Source organism: Schistocerca cancellata, chromosome 7, assembly GCF_023864275.1.
Source record: "Schistocerca cancellata isolate TAMUIC-IGC-003103 chromosome 7, iqSchCanc2.1, whole genome shotgun sequence".
Classification (NCBI taxonomy): domain Eukaryota; kingdom Metazoa; phylum Arthropoda; class Insecta; order Orthoptera; family Acrididae; genus Schistocerca; species Schistocerca cancellata.
The window spans coordinates 350,843,033-350,866,975 of NC_064632.1; the positions used below are offsets into that span (position 1 = coordinate 350,843,033).

The following is a 23,943-nucleotide window of genomic DNA, read 5'->3' on the forward strand; positions in this document are numbered from 1 at the left end:
CAGTGACTTATTTATGTTGTAGTCACAGGAACAAAATTTTTTTCATTTTGTGGAGTGCAAAATTTTACATTTCTGAAGATTTAGAGCAAGCAGCCAATCTCTGTACCACACTGAAATCTTATCAAGATCTGACAGAATATTTATGCAACTTCTTTCAGACAGTACTTCATTATAACAACAACATCATCTGCATTTACTATTAATATTGTCTGCAGGGTCATAAATGCACAAGATGCACAGCAATCTCAACACACTTTCCTGGGACAGACTTGAAGTTACTTCTACATCTGACAGTGACTCTTCATCCAAGATAACATGTTGTCGTCCCCCCCCCCCCCCCCCCCCCCCCCCCCCCCAGCAAGACGTCCTCAATCCAGTAACAAATTTCACTTGAAATCCCACATGATCATACTTCTTACAATTAGCGCAGGTGTGGTACTGAGTCAAATGCTTTCAGAAGTACAGAAATATTGCATCTACCTGGTTGTCTTGATCCAAAGCTTTCAGTATGTCATGCTAAAAAAGTGTGCCTTTGGTTTCACATGATTGATGTTTTCGAAATCAGTGCAGAGGGTGTCATTCTGTTCAAGGTACCACATTATGTGTGAGTTCAGAATGTGTTTTAAGATTCTACAACAAATTGATATCAAGGGTACTGTACGGCAGTTTTGTGGATCACTTCTGTGTCACCTGCAAATTTTTCCAAGAACTGGGCATGGTTTTTTGTTTGAGAGATCTCCAATAGACGGTAGTTGGAAGAGGGGCTAACTCAGTCACAATTTCAGTATAGAATCTGACAGGGATTTCATCAGAGCCTGGAGCTCTGTTCAGTTTTAATGATATTTCTCAGCACAACTGACACTAATACTTATTTCATTTGTCTTTCCAGTGGCACTGGTATGAGGATTATACTGGGGAAATTCTCCTGGGTTTTCTTTTGCAAAGGAACATTTGAAAATGGAGTTAAGCATTTCAGCTTTTGCTTTGCTGCCCTCTGTTTCAGTTCTGCCTCATTCACTAGGGACTGAACACTAATTTTGGTGTCACTAATAGCCTTTACATATGACCAGAATTTGTTTGGGTTCTGTGAAAGATCACTTGACAATACACTGTTATGACAGTCACTGAAGGATTCATGCAGTGTTCTCTTGACAGCCAAATAATTTTCATTCAGTGTCTCTCTATCTATAGCCCTACATTACACCTATTATGCAGTAATCTCTGTTTCTCTAGAAGTTTCTTTACAGTGACTGTATACCATGGATGTTCTCTCCCATCAATTATTCTATCGGGTGCATATCTATCCAGGGCATTGTCAACTATTCTTTTAAACTTGAGCCAGAGTTGCTCTACATGCTCCTGCCCTGTGCTCAAAGTTTCAAGCTCTTCATTGCGATATGACACTACTGATTTTTTATCTGGTTTACTGAACATACATATCTTTCTGCTTGCTTTAGTTGTACGGCGTACTTTGGTAATCATTAGTGCCACAACCATGTCATGGTCACTGATACCAGTTTCCGTGCTGACATCCTCAAACAGGTCACGTCTTTTTCTTGCCATTAGATCCAATAGTTTTAGTTTTTTAGTTATGTCATGTTCCGTAGATCATTTTCCTGATTATTTTATCAATATGATGTGGAACAGGTCAGATTACAAGATATATACACACACATGAGTAGCGCTAATATTAATATTACTGAAATTTTTAGTTCTTCACATGCAACTACATTTAGAGGTACAATTTTTTTTTTTACCATTTCTGAAACAGAAACTCATCCATGGAGTAGCATGAGTTGTCTGAAAGAAATGATTTTAAGCAAGATTTAAAACTTGATCTACTACGTGCCAGACACTTTATGTTGTTGGGCAAATGATCAAAGATTTTAGTTGCTGAATAACGTACTCCTTTTTGAGCAACTGGCAGCTTCAATAACAGATAGGAAAGGTCATTTTTCCTCTAGTATTGTATGTATGAACATCACCGTTCTTCACAAACTGAGATGGATTATTTGTAACAAATTTCATTAGCAAATATATGTACTCTGATGGTGCAGTTAAAATACCTAACTCCTTGAAAAGATGCCTACATGACGTCCTTGGTTGAACACCACTAATTATTCTCACTGCTCTCTTTTGTGCAATCAATACTTTATGTCAAAGTGGTGAGTTTCCCCAGAAAACTATTCCATACATTATTGAGTGGAAATATGCAAGCTACTTTACGAGGCTGATCTGTTTATTACCACGTCTAGTGATTATATGAAGAGTGAAAGAAGCTGAACTTAGTTGTTTGAGAAGCTCAGTAATATGCTTCTTCCAGTTAAAGTTGTCATCAATGTGAACACCCAAAAATTTGGAGATATCTACCCTGTTAACTGAGCCCTGTTCATATGCTTCATCAATTGTTGGTATGACTCTATTCAATGTACAGAACTGTATATAGTGAGTTTTTTCAAAATTAAAGGAGAGTCCATTTTCTGAGAACCACTTAATAATTCTTTGAAAGACATCCTTAACAGTATCTTCAGCTGCTTTTTCTGGAATGGGATTTATTATAACACTCGTGTCATCTGCAAAAAGTACTAGTTCCGCTTCCTGAATGTTAAGTGGGAGGTCATTCACATGAATTAGGAACATCAGAAGACCTAAAATTGAACCATGTGGGACTCCCTTTGTGATAACTCCCCATTCACTAGAATTTACAACCCTCCCAAAATTATTTGTGCTATTCAGCACAACTTCATTTTGTAATTTTTTACAGGATGCTTATCAGGCCCACCAGCTGGCTGGATTGAACAGTTTTTAGCAAACAGAACTTAGCATGTTATTCTCAATGGAGAGACGTCTACAGATGTTAAAGTAACCTCTGGCGTGCCACAGGGGACTGTTATGGGACCATTGCTTTTCACAATATATATAAATGACCTAGTAGATAATGTTAGAAGTTCCATGTGGCTTTTCGCAGATGATGCAGTAGTATACAGAGAAGTTGCAGCATTACAAAATTGCAGCGAAATGCAGGAAGATCTGCAGCGGATAGGCACTTGGTGCAGGGACTGGCAACTGACCCTTAATAAAGCCAAATGTAATGTATTGCAAATACATAGAAAGAAGGATCCTTTATTGTATGATTATATGATAGCAGAACAAACACTGGTAGCAGTTACATCTGTAAAATATCTGGGAGTATGTGTACAGAATGATTTGAAGTGGAATGATCATATAAAATTAATTGTTGGTAAGGTGGGTGCCAGGTTGAGATTCATTGGGAGAGTACTTAGAAAATGTAGTCCATCAACAAAGGAGGTGGTTTACAAAACACTTGTTTGACCTATACTTGAGTATTGCTCATCAGTGTGGGATCTGTACCAGGTCGGGTTGACAGAGGAGACAGAGAAGATCCAAAGAAGAGTGGCACGTTTTGTCACAGGGTTATTTGGTAAGTGTGATAGCATTACGGAGATGTTTAGCAAACTCAAGTGGCAGACTCTGCAAGAGAGGTGCTATGCATCGCAGTGTAGCTTGCTGTCCAGGTTTTGAGAGGGTGTGTTTCTGGATGAGGTACTGAATACATTGCTTCCTCCTACTTATACCTCCTGTGGAGATCACGAATGCAAAATTAGAGAGATTCAAGTGCGCATGGAGGCTTTCCAGCAGTTGTTCTTCCCGTGAACCATACACGACTGGAACAGGCAAGGGAGGTAATGGCAGTGGCACGTAAATTGCTCTCCACCACACACCGTTGGGTGGCTTGCGAAGTATAAATGTAGATGTAGATGTAGCAACAAAACTGTAATTTTCCAATTAATTGTTGGATGATTAAAGTCTCCACTGATGATTACACTATGACTGTATGCCATGGAGGTTCCCTCCCATTATGAATTGTACATATCCAACCATGCATGGTCAATTATTCTTTTAAACTTTAGCCAGGGTTCCTCTACACGCTCCTGCACTGCACTGAAAGTTTCAAGTTCCTCACTGAAATATGACACTAACAATTTTTTACCTAGTTTACTGAACAAATATATCTTTCTGCTTGTTTTAGTTGTCCTTAGTACTTTGATAATCATTGTTGGCACAACTGCATCATGGTCACTATATCAGTTCTGATGTGAACATCCTCAAAGAGGTCAAGTCTATTTCTTGCCATTGTTGTTGTTGTTGTTGTTGTCATGGTTGTCAGTCGAGAGACTGGTTTGGTGCAAGCTTCTTCATCTCCAAGTGTCTACTGCAATCTACATCCTTCTGAATCTGCTTAGTGTATTCATCTCTTGGTCTCCCTCTATGATTTTTACCCTCCACACTGCCCTCAAATATTAAACTGATGATCTCTTGATGCCTCAGAACATGACCTACCAACAGACCCCTTTTTCTAGTCAAGTGGTGCCACAAATTCCTCTTCCCCCCAATTCTATTCAGTACCTCCTCATTAGTTATGTGATCTATCCATCTAATCTTCAGCATGCTTCTGCAGCACCACATTTCGAAAGCTTCTATTCTCTTCTTGTCTAAACTATTTACTGTCCATATTTTATTTCCACATAGGGCTACACTCCATACAGTCTTTCAGAAAAGACTTCCTGGCACTTAAATCTATTCTTGATGTGAACAAACTTCTCTTCTTCAGATATGCTTTCCTTGCCAATGTCAGTCTACATTTTATATCTTCTCTACTTTGACTATCAGCAGTTCTTTTGCTCCCCAGACAGCAAAACACATCTACTACTTTAAGTGTCTCATTTCCTAATCTAATTCCCTCAGTATCACCTGATTTAATTCGATTAAATTTCATTATCTTCATTTTGCTTTTGTTGATGTTCATCTTATATCCTTCTTTCAAGACACTGCCCATTCCTTTCAACTGCTCTTCCAGGTCCTTTTATGTCTCAGAGAGAATTACAATGTCATTGGCGAACCTCAAAGTTTTTATTTCTTCTCCCTGGATTTTAATTCCTACTCCAAATTTTTCTTTTGTTTTCTTTACTGCTTGCTCAATATATAGATTAAATAACAATGGGGATAGGCTACAACCCTGTCTCACTCCCTTCCCAACCACTGCTTTCCTTTCACACCCCTCGCCTCTTATAACAGCCATCTGGTTTCTGTACAAATTGTAAATAGCCTTTCACTCCCTGTATTTGACTCCTCCCACCTTCAGAATTTGAAAGAGAATATTCCAGTCAACATTGCCAAAAGCTTTCTCTAAGTCTAAAAATGCTAGGAACAGAGGTGTTCCTTTCCTTAATCTATTTTCTAACACAAGTCGTAGGGTCATTACTGCCTCACGTGTTCCAACATTTCTATGGAATCCAAACTGATCTTCCCCGAGGTTCGGTTCTACTAGTTTTTTTCCATTTGTCTGTAAAGATTTCGTGTTAGTATTTTGCAGCTGTGATTTATTAAACTGATAGTTTGGTAATTTTTATACCTTTCAACACCTTTCTTTGGCATTGGTGTTATTATATTCTTCTTGAAGTCTGAGAGTATTTCGCCTGTATCATACATCTTGCTCACCAAATGGTAGAGTTTTGTCATGGATGGCTCTCCCAGGGCTATCAGTAGTTCTAATGGAATGTTTTCTACTCCTGGGGCCTTCTTTCAACTTAGGTCTTTCAGTGCTTTGTCAAACTCTTCATGTAGACACTTCATCTTCATCTATGTCCTCTTCCATCTCCATAATATTGACATCAAGTACATAGCCCTTGTGTACTCCTTCCACCTTTCCTTCTTTGCTTAGAAGTGGTTTTCCATCTGAGCTCTTGATATTCATACAAGTAGTTCTCTTTTCGTCAAAGGTGTCTTTAATTTTCCTGCATGTGATATCTATCTTACACCTAGTGATATATGCCTCTACATCCTTACATTTGTCAACTAGCCATCCCTGTTTGGCCATTTTGCACTTCCTGTCGATCTCCATTTGAGACATTTGTATTCCTTTTTGCTTGCTTCACTTACTGCATTTTTATATTTTCTCCTTTCATCAGTTAAATTCAGTATCTCTTCAGTTAACCAAGGATTTCTACTAGCCCTCATCTTTTTACCTACTTGATCCTCTGCTGCTTTCATTGTTCCATCTCTCAAAACTACCCATTCTTCGTCTATGGTTTTCTTTCCCTGTTCTTGTCAATCGTTAACTAATGCTCTCTCTGAAACTCCCTACAACCTCTGGCTCTTTCAGTTTATCCAGGTCCCATTACCTTAAATTTAGTGCCTTTTTGCAGTTTCTAACCTTCTTTCATGATTCTTAAACCAATTGTTAGCTATGATTAAGTTATGCTCTGTGCAAAAGTCTACCAGGCAGCTTCCTCTTTCATTCCTTACCCTCATTCCCTACCCTGTATACTTTTACTACTTTGGTAGGTGTGGACTTCATGTCTATCTTGGCTACAATAATGTGCTCACTATGCTGTTCATAGTAGCTTACCCACACTCCTAATTTTTTATTCATTATTAAACCTACTCCTGCATTACCCCTATTTGATTTTGTATTTATAACCCTGTATTCACCTGCCAAGAAGTCTTGTTCTTCCTGCCACTGAATTTCACTAATTCCCACTATAAATAACTTTAATCTATCCATTTCCCTTTTTAAATTTTCTAACCTACCTGCCCGATTAAGTGATCTGACATTCCACTCTCCGATCTGCTGGATGCTAGTTTTGTTTCTCCTGATAACAACATTCACCTGAGTAGTCCCTGCCTGGAGATCTGAATGATGGACTACTTTACCTCTGGAATATTTTACCCAAGAGGATGCCATCATCATTTAACCATACAGTAAAGCTGCATGCCCTTGGGAAAAATTATGGCTGTAATTTGCTACTGCTTTCAGCTGTTCACAGTACCAGCACAGCAACGTCTTTTTGGTTAATATTACAACATCAGATCATCCAATCATCCAGACTGTTGTCCCTGCAACTACTGAAAAGGCTGCTGTCCCTGCAACTACTGGAAAGGCTGCTGTCCCTTTTCAGGAACCACATGTTTGTCTGGCCTCTCAACAGATACCCCTCTGTAGTGGTTGCACCTACAGTAAGGTTATCTGTATCGCTGAGGCATGCTAGCCTCTCCACCAATGGCAAGGTCCATGGTTCATGGGAGGTTTTTGCCATTAGATCCAACATATTTCCATCATGAGTGGGGTTCCAACTATCTGTTTTGGTAGTTTTCAGAGAAGACATTTAGTAAAGTTTCACAGGATGTCTTATCACGCCCACCACTAACAAAACTAATTTTTCCAATTAAATGTTGGATGATTGAAGTCTCCACTGAGGATTACAGTATGATTGAGGAACTTATGTACAAGTGAACTGAGGTTTTCTTTAATGTTTTTGGTTACATCAGAGATGAGTCTGGTGGGCGATACAAGGATTCAATTATAATTTTATGCTCACCCCTGACACAGGGTCTTCCCCAAACAATCTCACATGTAGCTTCAATTTTCCCCAAAAATCTCACTGCTGTCAATTTTTGGTTACAACCAGCCTAGAATTATGTGGGCTTCACTGCTTTTCATGAGCAATTCAAACTCTGGCACTTTGTTGTGAATGCTTTGGAAGTTTACTGGTAGGATTTTAATACTCTCACCTGTGGGAGGCATTTCTTTTCATATTGTACTGATACTTTTAGGTTTCTCACAGCTATCATTATCTCAATTGGATGGAGAGTCGCCTAGACTAAAAAATCCTTGTGTGCGTCCTACACACAGTCAGCTACATGAGTAGCAGCCTCTGATGTATGGTGCACACTTGACCCATGTAAGGGAACCCTACAGTTCTCAACCCTATGGCGCAAATCCAGGCAGTCTAAGCCAAGCATGTCACATAACCTTCGAAGTCTCTGGTTCAGTTTGCCTCCTCCTGACACCGGACAAAACAGGTTTCCCCATGACAGATGAAGTGAGTCCCACTGGCTCAGTTTAAGTTTCAGTGAAAGACAGCACCTCAAACTTGTTGGTTAGAGGGATCAGTACAACACCATGAGTTCTCTCTGGTCCCGATCCACCCTGTACAGGACACCTAGATCTACCATTGACACACCACTCACCGTCAAGTGGGCAGGTAGTGACAGATCCTGTACTTCCTGCAGAAAAGACAGGATCCACAGAATACCATAGTACCTGAGGTATCTCTGGTACAGGTATTACAGGTACACGACTGTTGAGAGCTCTCCCAACACGCCAATTCACAGCTGCTGCCAATTGTTTGTCAATAGTCAGGGCAATTTCCAGCTGCTTATAAACATCAACCAACTCATCTTGTCTTTGAGAACAGCATTCACATTGGGGCTGTATTTTGGTTATGGTAGTGCATTGTATTACAAGGCAGTAAACAAATAACTTTAAATTAAGCCCACTGATCATCTTTTAATTCCCTATAAGAATTGAAGCAGATACACAAAACGAGATTTCTATTAAGTCAACACCAAAACCTTTGGTATAAATTTCTAGTTTCCCATAATGTTTTGATGTTAATTATGGTTGTTAACTAACTTGAAAACAGAGTTAATATATGATTAATGCACATAATATACAGGGATACTTCTATTTAAGGGCAAATTAGATGTAACACAATATGTTAGCTAGAAAATCTGCTACAGTAACTGAATCACAAATGCCTACTTGCTACAAATTGCTCATACATTGTGCAAAGGGCAACAGCAGCTTCCCAAAATTCTCAAAAATGCATGTTTATTTGCACTGATTTACAATGAAATTCAGGGGTGATGTATTCTTTGGCTGAACTATGAACTACAAACACTGATTTGCTATGAACTAAATTACATATCCAAAACACTTGTACTGGTGATTTACGAAAATGTAGTTTTGTAAGCATTTGAAAATTCTCATAATTGTAGAATGAAATTAGAGAATGACTGTTTTGAACAAGGATAGGCCTACTGTTCTCAAAAATTTTAAAAGAGCACAATTCAGTTTAAGCCTAAAATTGATGATAACAGTACTAGTTTATCGTGCCACTCATGAATGTTCAAAATTTCAAAATACCTCACAATACAAACGGGTACTAATACCATCAATGAAAGATTACACAGAAAAATATGTGAATCTAGAACTTTAAATCAGCACATGATCTTGTACATGTGGTCTCACACATGGGAAAAATCCCTAAGTCGGCTTTCATATATAAATAAATGTGCACATTGAATGGATTTTTCACTTCTCTGATTCTGTGCACACTTCTACATTGGAGTGCTGAAGAAGAACACTGCAGCAAAAGTTTACCTTGATCAAAATCATTAAAATGTGCAGCACCAATAGAACATGTGTTCTGCCTGTTGCAGCTAACAATGCGGCATGACTGACGCAAAAACTTACATAATATACATTTTATCATTCTGGTGGGTAATTAAACTTTTATGGTGTGTTAATATATCATTCCAGCACATGAGTAAGAAACCTCAGGTTACAAAAGTCATGCACAAATACAATTTATTTGCTAAACATAACTTAAATTATTAATTATGATATGTTATCATAAGACTGTAAGAGTCATCTCTACCTACGATATGTCTTCAGTTCAGAGGCAACGTCAAGAATCAGAGAGTTTATGGTGTAGCACTGGCCATACAATAAAAACAGAGATATATTCTGAAACCAGAATGGAACAGAATACTACTGACCCCAAGGTAGCCTTCACTGATACTACTCAATAACAAAATGACACACACAACAAATATTTAACCATAGCTAGACATGTACAATGTAGAACAAATCAGAGAGAGACTGTCAGACCATGAGAAGCAGATCAGGGTGGAAAAAGAGAGGGTGGGGGACTGGTACAGTACAGTAAGTCTTTGAGCCTTGCTGCATAGCTGGTGCCACTGAACTGCAGTCATATCAAAAGATATTTGTGATCACTAAGTGAAATGGTGAGCATAATCAGATGACATTGCAATGTTCTGATCAAAGTAATGAACAGTTAACTGTTGCAACCATATGGTGGTGAATGCCTACAGCTAAAGGAGGTCACGTATGGTGTGAAGGCTGCAGCTGCTGATCATCTTGTAGCTCACACAGAATGGACTGGTCATTGCAGTAGGTAGACCTTTTATGGGATGACTATCACCACACTCTGGTAAGCCTCTGACTTCAGAAATACCATCATTGCCAACAATGTGGAGCCTTCCTGCTCTAACACAGAAATGATCCACTTTGTTTTTGCCCCAGAGGTTGCCTACACTGGTGCAGTTTTGAGCATCATAACAGCAGGTTTTTCTGTATTTATATGAGTCCTAAGAACAAGAAGACTCTCATTTAAAAAGTGAACCATTTTTAATAGTTGCTCCCTTCTTGAGTAAATTGTTAACTTCTCTCAAAAAGACAGCAACCTATGCTAGGAACCAGTATCATAAAACTTTTTTCTCACAGAGGTTTCTGTGATGGCTTAACTCTTGATTGAATTTTTAAGTACCTCAAAGCAAAATGACATGTAATTGTGAATTCACTGGTGGGTTGTTCATTGTCTGAGGGTTCTGAATCTGTCACCTGATTTATTACTCATTGATTTATGCTCAACTTATTCTTTGTTTTCACTCTTGTGTAGCCACCCACATGTGCATGTTGACATATTGTGGTGTTGGGAGGGTTCAGTAACACGTGGTGTTACACTCTGTCATACTTTCTGTGGGTCTTGCTTTATGTCACTGCTTTTGGCAGAAGTCACAACAATAACTCATCATACAAGTAAACTTGCAGTGGTGCTATCTGACGTCTATCGACACATGCATCAAGGAACTCATCTACCTTTGTGATACACACAATAGATGTGTGTGTGTGTGTGTGTGTGTGTGTGTGTGTGTGTGTGTGTGTGTGTGTGTATGAATATTATTTCATGACCAATGTCAATTTTTACAAAACAGGTCTTCAAGCAAGGGTATTTCTAAAATATGCTGAGATAAAACATTTACGGTATTCTGAAAAGAATTAGCAGATGTGAAAAATTACTCCCTATGTCTCTTCTGCAGGTCTATGTTTGAAAATATTGCAGCAAAACAAATTCAAAACTATGTAACAATATGCGACACGTCTTTTAAAAACCAGCTTATCTTCCAGCAAGGGAAAAATCTTTGTGAATGCCATTAGTCAGTTTACTTAAAAGATATGCCCTTCATGAGATATGCGTTATATGGTCACAAGAATAATCTGTGATTTAATCAAGGCTTCTCATTCAGTGAATCATTCCTCACCTCTCTGCAAATTACATATGAAGGGCTTATTCCAGCAGCGGTACAAGTCCATTTTTGTTCATTCTGAGATACATAGTCCTAAAGTTAAATGAGTGCTGAAAAATCTGCAGTTGAGACACCAGAAATTAGTCAAGTATATGGCTTCTTGCTAGATGAACCTTTCTTTCTGTTTGTTTGGACCATTAATGTCAGAAGCATTATAGACAAAAAAGTGGAGGTAATGGACTTGTACCACTATTGAAATAAGCCCTTCATATGTATGGTGGCAGAGACAATGGCTTTACAGTGGTTCTCCTCACACTTAACATATTTCAAGAAAAGTGTGATCATAACATCAGATTACTCCTCTAACTGGAAAGTAATTTTCCAAGGAATGCCACAGTGTTCATTACTGGTTCTCTATCTGTTCCTTTAAAGGACTTCCCACTTACTGTAGACATTCATCCAATCTTATATGCATATGATACATAAGTTCTGACTGAAAATAAGATTCCTGAAAAAATTCAAGAACAAGATGGAAATACTTCAGAAAAAACTTGAAACCCAGGTTCCTCAAAATGGACTAAAACTGAATGTCACTAAAACTCAAATGATGCAATTTGAAATTAAATCTTTAGGATGGAGAGATATAAAAATAACTTGAAATGATCAGGAAACCACAGAAACAATAACTGTAAGGTTCCTAGGCCTAAATTTTGACAAAATTTTACAGCATAAGTTACACATATGCTGCTAAGTGAACAAACCAAATAGCTTTACATTTGCAATATGCATTTTGTCAGGTGCCATGAACATTGGCCCAAAAGTGATATTCTATCATTGTTACTTTCAGTTGGTCATTTGTTATGGCATAATCATATGGATAAATTCAACAAATGTCACAAGGCTCCTAGTACCACAAAATAAAATAATTAGGAACATGTGTATCACCAAATAAAAGATATCTTGTCATACATTGTTACAAAGTTCAAGAATAATATCAATTAATTTCCAGTATAAGTATGAGGTCTTGAGTTTCTTATTTAAAAAACAACTCACACTTGAAACTTTTTATTTTCAGCACTACAACACTAACTATAGACAGCATTTTTTAACTGATTAATACTGATTAATACTCGAAACACCAGAGAACATGGTGTTAAAAGTTTACAATAAACTGAAAGGCAATAATTTCGTTCAACATGGGGCCTGGTTTACTAAAAATATTGCTCTTTACTCTGCTAGCAGGAAAGAGTTATACTCTACTGAATAGCTCACAGATAATAGTTTCACAGTTTGAACAAGAAAATTGCATATCTTATTTATTTATTTATTTATTGACTGAACATTATAGTGAGTACTGGTCAGCTGTATCACAGTGCAGCATACAAAAATAATGTTGAATTCCTCTTAAAAATTTCTCATTTTAAATCTTGTCATGTCACCTGTACAACAAATCACTTGATTTGTAAACTGTATCTGACTGGATGAATAAATCACATTTCGTATAGCTACCCAGCAATAAACATCTACAATTTTCAGGAGAGCAACAATGTCTTTAATAATTTATATGCCACTGTATGTTTAAAATTTTAATACCATGGTTTATTTCCATCAATGGATGTGGTGGCTGCTTTAATAGTGAAAACTCCTATAACACCATATTATTACTGATATGAAACAAAACTGAAATAACAAAGATTATGGATTTGTCTGAATGTAGGCTTTGGTGATGTACCGTATTTACTCGAATCTAAGCCGCACTTTTTTTCCGGTTTTTGTAATCCAAAAAACCGCCTGCGGCTTAGAATCGAGTGCAAAGCAAGCGGAAGTTCTGAAAAATGTTGGTAGGTGCCGCCACAACTAACTTCTGCCGTCGAATATATGTAGCGCTACACAGGCATGCTTTGTAGGCACAAAGATAAATACTGGCGCCAAAACCTCTGCGTCAGTAAATAAATTTAAAAAAAGGTGGAAGACGAGCTTTTTTTTCTCCACCCCGAGTTTCGACCACTGCATTTTCATACATTATCCAACGAAGTAAATACAAATTCCTTATTGTTCATCTTCGAATGTATTAGAATTTCAATGTACTACGAAAATCCGACTGGCAAGACTGTTTGGGATGTTTTTCAATATGGCCAACTCTACGTTCTGAATTTTTTCCTACCTGTGAGAAGAGATGGTTGCTAATAGTAACCTGATGAAATGTGAATCACAAGCAGTATTCTCTTCACCATTCACAATAAGAATAATACGAATATAAACATTTTGCCATGTGTTCTTCCGTGTTTGTTGCTATCTCATTTAAATCCTGTCTGCCTAATAAACTACGAAACTAGAGTGAGACAACAGCAAACGCGGAAGAATACACTTATCGTTTCATGTTTATATTCGTATTATTCTTAGCCTAATAGTGATACAGTCAGAAATGAACCACGGCAACTGACTAGATTTTTAAATCTAAGATGACTCTAATTTCTGTGCAGAATTTGATGTACTAAAGAAGCGGCCGCAAAGATTTTCAAACGGAGAAAAATTTTCGCCTAACTCTCGTTCAGAACATGTTCTATCATACGCAGCCTATTATTTGGTTCTTGTTGATCATTCTCAAAGAAAGCAGCAGTGTAAGTAACAACAAATAGCAGTCTCTTGACATTGCTTCGCTAATTTAGTTGTAAGCGGCGGTAGCGCGCACAAAAGCAAGCCATGCCGCGAACGGCGACAGGCCGTAAACATGCACTATCAGAATGCGACAAACAATGCATGACACAGTACAGTGATGCATTTTCAGCTTAGAGTGACGTAAACACCTATAACAGAGAAAACGGCACTTATCAGATCAAACAAAATAAGCAATCGATTCAAACCAGACGAAGCACGTGAAAAAGGAAGGGTACCCGTATAAATACGGACGGAACACCTGACGCATAGCAGTGGCTACCTGGTAAAGCTTACGACTCGAACCAAACTACTGTAGCCGTATCGTCATTCATTCAACCTAAATTGTGTCTCATATTACAATGGACCAACTTTGTTTAGATTTGGAGGTGCGGCCTAAAACTTTTCTCTCCCCTTGAATTTCGAGTCTCAAATTTCAGGTGCGGCTTAGATTTGGGAAATATTTTTTTTCCTTTGTTTCGAGTCTCATTTTTCAGGTGCGGCTTAGATTCGGGTAAATACGGTAACATGTTTCAACAAATTCCATATTCATCACCTTCTGGTGAAGCCACTCTTTGCCAGAAGATGAAGAGCATGGCACTCACTGAAACACTGTGATATCTCAATACTGTCACCAAGCTGGAAACCTGAGATCTTTTCATCCTATATCCAACTGATACTAGTACCATGAGACCAATGTAACATATGTAATTACAAAAGAAAATGGGGTGTGACACAAAATATTCATTGACAATATAATGTAACAGGATAGATAAACGAATCTATTCACCAGATGGTGGCAAAAGAACAAATACAGGAAAAGTTTTAACTTACACAAGCATTTGGGACCAGTGGCTCCTTCTTCCAGCAGATGAGTTAAAGGAGAAGGAAGAGAGGTGAAGAAAAAGGAGTGGAGAGTTTTAGGAAAAGGGTTACAGTTTGGAAAAGTCACCTAGTCACCTTTTCCTTCACCCCCCTAAACTCTTCTGCCAGAAGAAGGAGCCACTGGCTTGAAAAGCTTCCATAAGTCAAAACTTTTTCTATGTGTGTCCTCTTGCTGCCGCTTGGTGAGTAGATTTTTTTTATCTATCCAATTACAATATATTGTCAGAAATGGATTATTTTCATTGTTAAAAACATTCATTGGGATATTTGTTTTGGATGCCTCTCTTTTTGTGCAACTGAACACAAAGTTTATGTTTTGGGGTGAATTGTATCTGCTGTAACATGTCTGAAGCCTAGGTCACATTGGTGAGAATCCTACAAACTGTGCTGCTTAGTCATACGATAAGTATCAGAAACTGTCAGAGATGAAAAGGACTACTATCTGTATCTACATGACTACTCTGCAATTCACAATGATTTGCTTGGCAGAGGTTCATTGAACCACTTTATTTCTCTTTCATACTACTCTTGTACAGCGTGCAGGAAAAATGAACACTTAAGTCCTTCAGTGCGGGCTCTGATTTCTCTTATTTCATTACAATGATCATTTCTCCATATGTAGGTGGTTGTCAACAAAATATTTTCATATTTGCTGGAGAAACTAAGAGACTGAAATTTTGCTGCTACAAAAAGTGCCTTTCTTTTAATGACTGCTACCTCAACTCACATATCATATCCATGACACTCTCTCCCCTGGTTCGGGAAAATATAAAATGAGGTGCCCTTCTTTGAAATTTTTTAATGTTCTCCATCAATCATATCTCATCCAGATCCCACCCTGTGCAGCAGTAATCCAGAAGAGGATGAGCAAGCATAACGTAAATAGTCTCTTTAGTGGACATGTTATGTTTCCCAAGTGTTCTGGCAATGAACTGCAGCCTTTGGTTAGCTTTCCCGACAACCTTACCAGATATTAAACAGTGAAGGCCTTTCTTTGAGTATGGGGTATAAGTAATTGGGGTAGACATTACCTCTATTTAACAAACAGTTAATAATAAGAAATAAGACATTTAGAACTTCATCATTAACTTAACAAAATACAGAATGATGTATATCAAAAATTAAACACATCAATTTTCACTCACTTTTATGTACTGTGCCTTTGCACCAAACCTCTCCTTTAGTTCTGTGAAGAGAGGACTGTCATCAGCTATGGACACAATCAACTTGACACTCTCTGGTAGAGTAAGCGGAAGCCAGTCTATTGTTTTGGAGCCATACTCTCTTATCTAAACATAAAAACACTGAATATTACTGTCTCAAGAACAAAATAATGTTAAGTTGCATTTACATACCTATAAGAACAACACATATTGTGTATTATTATGGTAAACACAAATTAAAAATAAATTTTATTACTAAATAAAATTTAGAAAAATTAACAGATGGTCTTTGCTCATGAGACAAAAAATAAATTACTATTAAATTACAAATAGGAACAGAGTGGAAGAGATTGAAAAGTGTTGGACATTTTTTAATTCCTTTTTTTTATTTAACTGATTTAAGCACACAGGGAAGATTACAGTGGAACAGAAATAAAAATTAACAAATGACTATCTTATATGTTTATACATATCTGAATCAGTATAGACCGGAAATAGGAGGTTGGAATACTTGTCACATAGTGCAATCCTACACCCTAATAGGAAGGAGAATCACATGTTAGCAGATCCGTTAGCTGAGAGAGTAAGGAGGGTACAACCGCATATGGTAGAAGTCATAGAATTACTGGTGTCTGAATGATTTCTTTTCTTGGCTAATCTATTAGCACAGACAGCTAGTACTGAAAGAGATCAGAATAACTGAAATTCCAGACATCACAAAAATAGAGAAATTAGTTAGTCCATTTAATATCATGCATAGAACTATCAGAAGCTTGTAAAACAAAGTCATTAATCATTTTATTGACCTAAAATTAGGAAATTAAGTTGATGAATTTAGCCTGTCTGAGCACCATAAAAATAAAGGAGCAGAAGTATTAAAAGCTGATGACTGTACATTAGCTGCTTCATGCTGTGGTATCAGTATGCAGGTAAGACAAGTTGTCATGTGTGTGAAAAACAATTACAGGATTTTGCACAGAACAGCCAGCATGTAGAAGCGTATGATTGTGAAGTTCAACTGCATAATGAAACAACAGCAATCATTACACTTTGTGGAAATTTTCAGAAGAGCTTGGAAAAATGTGAGACACTATATCACCTGTCTGATAGGAGGAAGCGAATAACAATGTATGGTGACTTCAAAAGCAATTTCTTGAAGGAGCCTGGATGATAACATGATACAGAAATTTTACACAATACTTATAGTTTAGTCTCAGCTGAAAATTTTCCTGTCACAATACAAATATGGCAGAAAGTGTAAACTGCGAGTGTGTTAGCTCCACAAATATAAATGTAAATTGAACGAAAAAATGTATGACATATGTAAAAATCAGTGAATATTGCAATTGTAAATGCATTGTGCATGATATTATAACTCAAGTGTCCAGAAATTCGGTCTAGAAATAGTGAAGTACTGGTACGTATATGAAGTCAAATGAAATGCCTCACGAGTGTGATGTGCGCAATGTTCTACCACGTGGAAATACAGCCGTTGAAAGTGAAAATATTTCATGCAACAAATGTGTAACAGATATTGAACATTTAAAAGAGTGTATCATAAGCATGCAAACAGCAATTAACACTTTAAAGAATGATTTAACAAAACTTCGAAATGAAAATAGCGAACTGTTAGGTTATCTGAAATCGAGTGCACCCATCAAAACAAAACTGACAAAAACTGGAAGTAGTGAGAAAGAAAAGCAGCATGAATGGATCAGAAGCAAAAATACTACAGCGAAGGACTCAAGTGCTTGTGTTATGAAGTGCCCTGACAAAACCAACAGTGTTAATGCAAATGAAAACTGTAAAAAAAGCAATCGACCAGTGCCCCAAAAAATGATACACAGTGATAACAAGAGACAGTGCATATTAATTCTTTCTGACAGTCATGGTCGTCACTGTGCAAAAATTATGAACAGTTCTCAAAATCAAACACACTACATCTCTTCTGTAATAAAACCTAATGCACAGTTAAAGGACGTGGTTTGTAACATAGACGGGAAGACAAAAGAATATACAAAAAATGACAGTGTCATTATTCTAGGTGGGACAAACGACATCCTAAAGAAATTTCAGGATTTCAAATGTGCCTTAACAGATTTTCTTCATAAGGCAATTCACACAAAAGTTATCTCGTGCACAATTCCGTACAGATACAACGTACCAAAACTGAACAACATAAACTATGCTGCAAACTAATTCTCAATGACAGCAAAAAATTATGAGCATGTAATGGTGGTGGATGTCAATACATTCCTCAGTAGAAGCGATTACACAAAGCATGGACTTCACTTGTGAATGGAAGGCAAAGAGAACTTATATAGACATTTACAACTAGCAGTAAGTGCCAATCTGCAACTACCAGCTCTAACATACATACAAGGTGAAGACCTTTCAGCAAATATGACAGTGAAAACACAAGAAAAATCAGCAGCAGAAATGGACTTATCCAACTCGATAGTTATGAAACATAAACGAGGAGGCGCAAAAAAGAACTGTACTACACCTTCATCACTCAAAGAAGACACAGTGAAACAAAACTGCCATTGACTAAACCAGGCTGTGATACTGGCAAAACCATCTAACCCAAAAAAAGCAGCAGAACCAAGTTCCACACCCGAAGATATTCAAGATACAACAAGAAGAACTGGGCACTGGAAACCAGAAGCAGTACCTACAGGAGACCCACTAACAACATCAGCAGATCCAGTCTCAAAAGTATCACCAAGGACATCTAATTTTACATGTATCAGTAAACACCAACAATCAACTACTACCACCCCAGCAACAGGAGGAAGTTCAGCAATTCCAGTGAGAAGAAATGTAAGGCAACCATGTCATCTACAAGATTTTTTTTTTATTCCCAAAAAGCCTCAAGAGCAAATTAGGATAACTAGTGCACCTATCAACATCGACCACACAAGTAAAATGACCAGAGGGATGGAGAACTGCCCCTTTTCACCATCAGGACATTTTCTTATGACCAATAGAAAAAACCAACTCACACTTCTAGATGAGAATGAAGTTTTATCACACAATTTAAATTCAGGAATAAAGGTAAGTGGTCAACCGAGTACAATCAGAACAAACCTAAAATCTCACCAGGTCACTCTTCTTCATCATAATATACAGTCACTTAGGAGTAAAGTAAGAAAGCTTGAAATCTTGCTATCAAGTGAACTCAGATAGTTAATATACTGTGCTTAACTGAACACTGGCTGAAAGAAAATGAGTTAAAGACAGTGAAAATAACAGATTATGTGTTAGCAACACAAACTTGTAGAAATAAGTTTACACGTGGAGAGAACTGCATATATATAAAGAAAGATATCGAATTCAATAACTTAGACAATGTTGAATCCTTAAACACTGAGAAAGATTTTGAAATATCAGGTATAGAAATTCCAGCATTCAAGTTAATTGTAATATCCAGAATGAGATTTTCACTCTGCAGCGGAGTGTGCGCTGATATGAAACTTCCTGGCAGACTAAAACTGTGTGCCCAACCGAGACTCGAACTCGGGACCAATGCCTTTCGGGGGCAAGTGCTTTACCAACTGAGCTACCGAAGCACGACTCACGCCCGGTACTCACAGCTTTACTTCTGCCAGTACCTCATCTCCTGCCTTCCAAACTTTACAGAAGCTCTCCTGCGAACCATGCAGAACTAGCACTCCTGAAAGAAAGGATATTGCGGAGACATGGCTTAGCCACAGCCTGGGGGATGTTTCCAGAATGAGATTTTCACTCTGCAGTGGAGTGTGCGCTGATATGAAACTTCCTGGCAGATTAAAACTGTGTGCCCGACCGAGAGCTTATATAGATCTCCAGATACCCACCAAAAAAAATTCAATACTCGGCTTGATACTTTAGTAAATAAAGTAGTAACAAATCAAAAAACAGTTCTTATATGTGGAGACCTAAATGTAGACTTTAATAAGTGAAGCAATTCAAAATCTGAGCTGATGAACATATTAACAGCCAATAATTTGGAGATTACAATCCACTCCCCTACACGTGAAATGAATCATTCTAGCACTACCATAGACCAAATAATAATAAGCTCCAAAACAAAATATAAATCAGTTGTAATTAAAGCTGGACTGGCAGACCATCATGCACAGGCTATAAGCTTTTGTGTAAACACTAATCCATCCTATAATTATATGAGGAAGACTACACACATGGGCAGAACTTTCAGTAATACTGCTGTACAAACATTCCAGAATTATCTCCAACAAGAATTGTGGGAGATAGTGTACAGTACAGAAAATATTTCTAAGTTTCAGACATTCACGCAAACCACTAAAAGCAACAAGTGGATTACTAGTGGTATAAGGAAATCTTGTGCTAGAAAACTGTACCTTCACAATATTGCAAGAAGCTACAACACAACTCAGGAGTTTGATAGTTACTTTAAAAATATAAATCTATCTTAAATAAAACAATAAAGGAGCAAAGAAATGAGACAATGACAAATACAGGGTTATTACAAATGATTGAAGCGATTTCACAGCTCTACAATAACTTTATTATTTGAGATATTTTCACAAAGCTTTGCACAAGCATACAAAAACTCAAAATGTTTTTTTAGGCATTCACAAATGTTCGATATGTGCCCCTTTAGTGATTCGGCAGACATCAAGCCGATAATCAAGTTCCTCCCACACTCGGCGCAGCATGTCCCCATCAATGAGTTCGAAAGCATCATTGATGCGAGCTCGCAGTTCTGGCACGATTCTTGGTAGAGGAGGTTTAAACACTGAATCTTTCACATAACCCCACAGAAAGAAATCGCATGGGGTTAAGTTGGGAGAGCGTGGAGGCCATGACATGAATTGCTGATCATGATCTCCACCACGACCAATCCATCGGTTTTCCAATCTCCGTTTAAGAAATGCCGAACATCATGATGGAAGTGCGGTGGAGCACCATCCTGTTGAAAGATGAAGTTGGCGCTGTCGGTCTCCAGTTGTGGCATGAGCCAATTTTCCAGCATGTCCAGATACACATGTCCTGTAACGTTTTTTTCGCAGAAGAAAAAGGGGCCGTAAACTTTAAACCTTGAGATTGCACAAAACACGTTAACTTTTGGTGAATTGCGAATTTGCTGCACGAATACGTGAGGATTCTCTACCGCCCAGATTCATACATTATGTCCGTTCACTTCACCATTAAGAAAAAATGTTGCTTCATCACCGAAAACAAGTTTCGCACTGAACGCATCCTCTTCCATGAGCTGTTGCAACCGCGCCGAAAATTCAAAGCGTTTGACTTTGTCATCGGGTGTCAGGGCTTGTAGCAATTGTAAACGGTAAGGCTTCTGCTTTAGCCTTTTCCGTAAGATTTTCCAAACCGCCGGTTGTGGTAAGTTTAGCTCCCTGCTTGCTTTATTCGTCGACTTCCGCGGGCTACGCGTGAAACTTGCCCGCACGCGTTCAACCGTTTCTTCGCTCACTGCAGGCCGACCCATTGATTTCCCCTTACAGAGGCCTCCAGAAGCTTTAAACTGCACATACCATCACCGAATGGAGTTAGCAGTTTGTGGATCTTTGTTGAACTTCGTCCTGAAGTGTCGTTGCACTGTTATGACTGACTGATGTCAGTGAATTTCAAGCACGACATACGCTTTCTCGGCTCCTGTCACCATTTTGTCTCACTGCGCTCTCGAGCGCTCTGGCGGCAGAAACCTGAAGTGCGGCTTCAGCCGAACAAAACTTTATGAGTTTTTCTATATATCTGTAGTGTGTCATGACCTTATGTCAATGAATGGAGCTACAGTGAATTTATGAAATCGCTTCAATCATTTGTAATAGCCCTGTACATAGAAGATGCTTCAAACAGAACCAAAACAATCTGGCAAGTTGTACAAAAGAAACCAAATCTTACAAAAGTAGAGTTAATAATATGGTATTAAAGGCTGGCTTGGAAAACATTAATAACCCACAGGAAGTAGCTAATATGTTTAATAATTATTTTATAAATGTAACAGAGAAACTACTACAACAGACTTCTAATAGAAAACAGCATACAGAAACAGGGAAAAAAGTCTCAAGCAGATCAATGTTTCTGTACCCAACAAATGTAGAAAAAGCACAGGTTACAATAAAAAGTCTCAAAATGAAACACTCCACAGGTGTAGATGATATACCTGATTTCATTATAAAGAAGTGTGGGGACTTGATTACTCAGCCGTTAACCCACCTATGTACCCTATCTTTTGCTACAGGAACTTTTCCTTCCTGTCTGAAAATAGCTAAAGTAAAGCCATTATACAAGAAAGGAAACAAAGATGATATTTCCAACTACAGACCACTGGCACTTCTGTCTGTTTCCTCAAAAATATTTGAAAGGCTTTTCAATAAGAGGCTAACAGACTTCTTAGAGGTAAATGGCATTCTGTCAGAATCCCAACATGGATTTAGAGCAAACCGCTCAACCGAATCTGCAGTTCACTACTTTCTATTAGGGGCACTGATAGCATTAGACAACAAAATACTTACCATGGGCATATTTTTAGATTTGTCAAAGGCATTTGACACCATAAATCATGGCAAATTGCTACACAAGCTAGAAAATCTTGGCATTGAGGAACAGCTAACAACTGGCTCAGCTCTTATCTTAAGAACAGGGAACAATATGTGGAAATAGATCAAGAAAGGAACAATATCATTAGGAAATATAATTCCAAGCTACTGACTGTTAAATATGGAGTGCCACAAGGATCAGTAATGGGTCCTGTTCTGTTCTTACTCTATGTAAATGACCTAAACATAAGCAATGACAGCAGTAAAATATTTCAATTTGCTGATGATACGAGTGTTCTAATTACAAGAAACTCAGAAGAAACTCTTGTAAAAAATATAAAAGAAGCCACTGACAGGCTAACAAGTTACTTTGGTGACAATGACTTAATAATAAACACTGAAAAAAACTGTAGCTATGGATATACACATGTTGTTGTTGTTGTGGTCTTCAGTCCTGAGACTGGTCTGATGCAGCTCTCCATGCTACTCTATCCTGTGCAAGCTTCTTCATCTCCCAGTACCTACTGCAGCCTACATCCTTCTGAATCTGCTTAGTGTATTCATCTCTTGGTCTCCCTCTACAATTTTTACCCTCCACGCTGCCCTCCAGTACTAAATTGGTGATCCCTTGATGCCTCAGAACATGTCCTACCAACCGATCCCTTCTTCTAGTCAAATTGTGCCACAAACTCTTCTCCCCAATTCTATTCAATACCTCCTCATTAGTTATGTGATCTACCTATCTAATCTTCAGCACTCTTCTGTAGCACCACATTTCGAAAGCTTCTATTCTCTTCTTGTCTAAACTATTTACCGTCCATGTTTCACTTCCATACATAGCTACACTCCATACAAATACTTTCAGAAACGACTTCCTGACACTTAAATCAATACTTGATGTTAATAAATTTCTCTTCTTCAGAAACGCTTTCATTGCCATTGCCAGTCTACATTTTATATCTTCTCTAATTCGACCATCATCATTATTTTGCTCCCCAAATAGTAAAACACCTTTACTACTTTAAGTGTCTCATTTCCTAATCTAATTCCCTCAGCATCACCTGACTTAATTTGACTACATTCCATTATCCTCGTTTTGCTTTCGTTGATGTTCATCTTATACCCTCCCTTCAAGACACTGTCCATTGCGTTCAACTGCTCTTCCAAGTCCTTTGTTGTCTCTGAAAGAATTACAATGTCATCAGCGAACCTCAATGTTTTTATTTGTTCTCCATGGATTTTAATACCTACTCCGAACTTTTCTTTTGTTTCCGTTACTGCTTGCTCAATATACAGGTTGAATAGCATCGGGGAGAGGCTATAACCATGTCTCGCTCCCATCCCAACCACTGCATCCCTTTCATGTCCCTCAACTCTTATAACTGCCATCTGCTTTGTGTACAAATTGTAAATAGCCTTCCGCTCCCTGTTATCTTACCCCTACCACCTTTAGAATTTGAAAGAGAGTATTCCAGTCAACATTGTCAAAAGTGTTCTCTAAGTCTAAAAATGCTAGA

The 23,943-nt window shown here is 37.9% G+C and overlaps 1 protein-coding gene across 1 annotated transcript in view; it reads right to left on the reverse strand.

Annotated features, from left to right (window-relative positions):
* The window catches only part of LOC126092028 (NACHT domain- and WD repeat-containing protein 1), a 621,846-nt gene that overhangs the window by 85,228 nt on the left and 512,675 nt on the right, over positions 1-23,943 (reverse strand). The window contains exon 14 of the mRNA XM_049907424.1: positions 15,882-16,025. Coding sequence (XP_049763381.1) covers positions 15,882-16,025 — 144 coding nt within the window. The remainder of the gene's footprint in view (positions 1-15,881; positions 16,026-23,943) is intronic.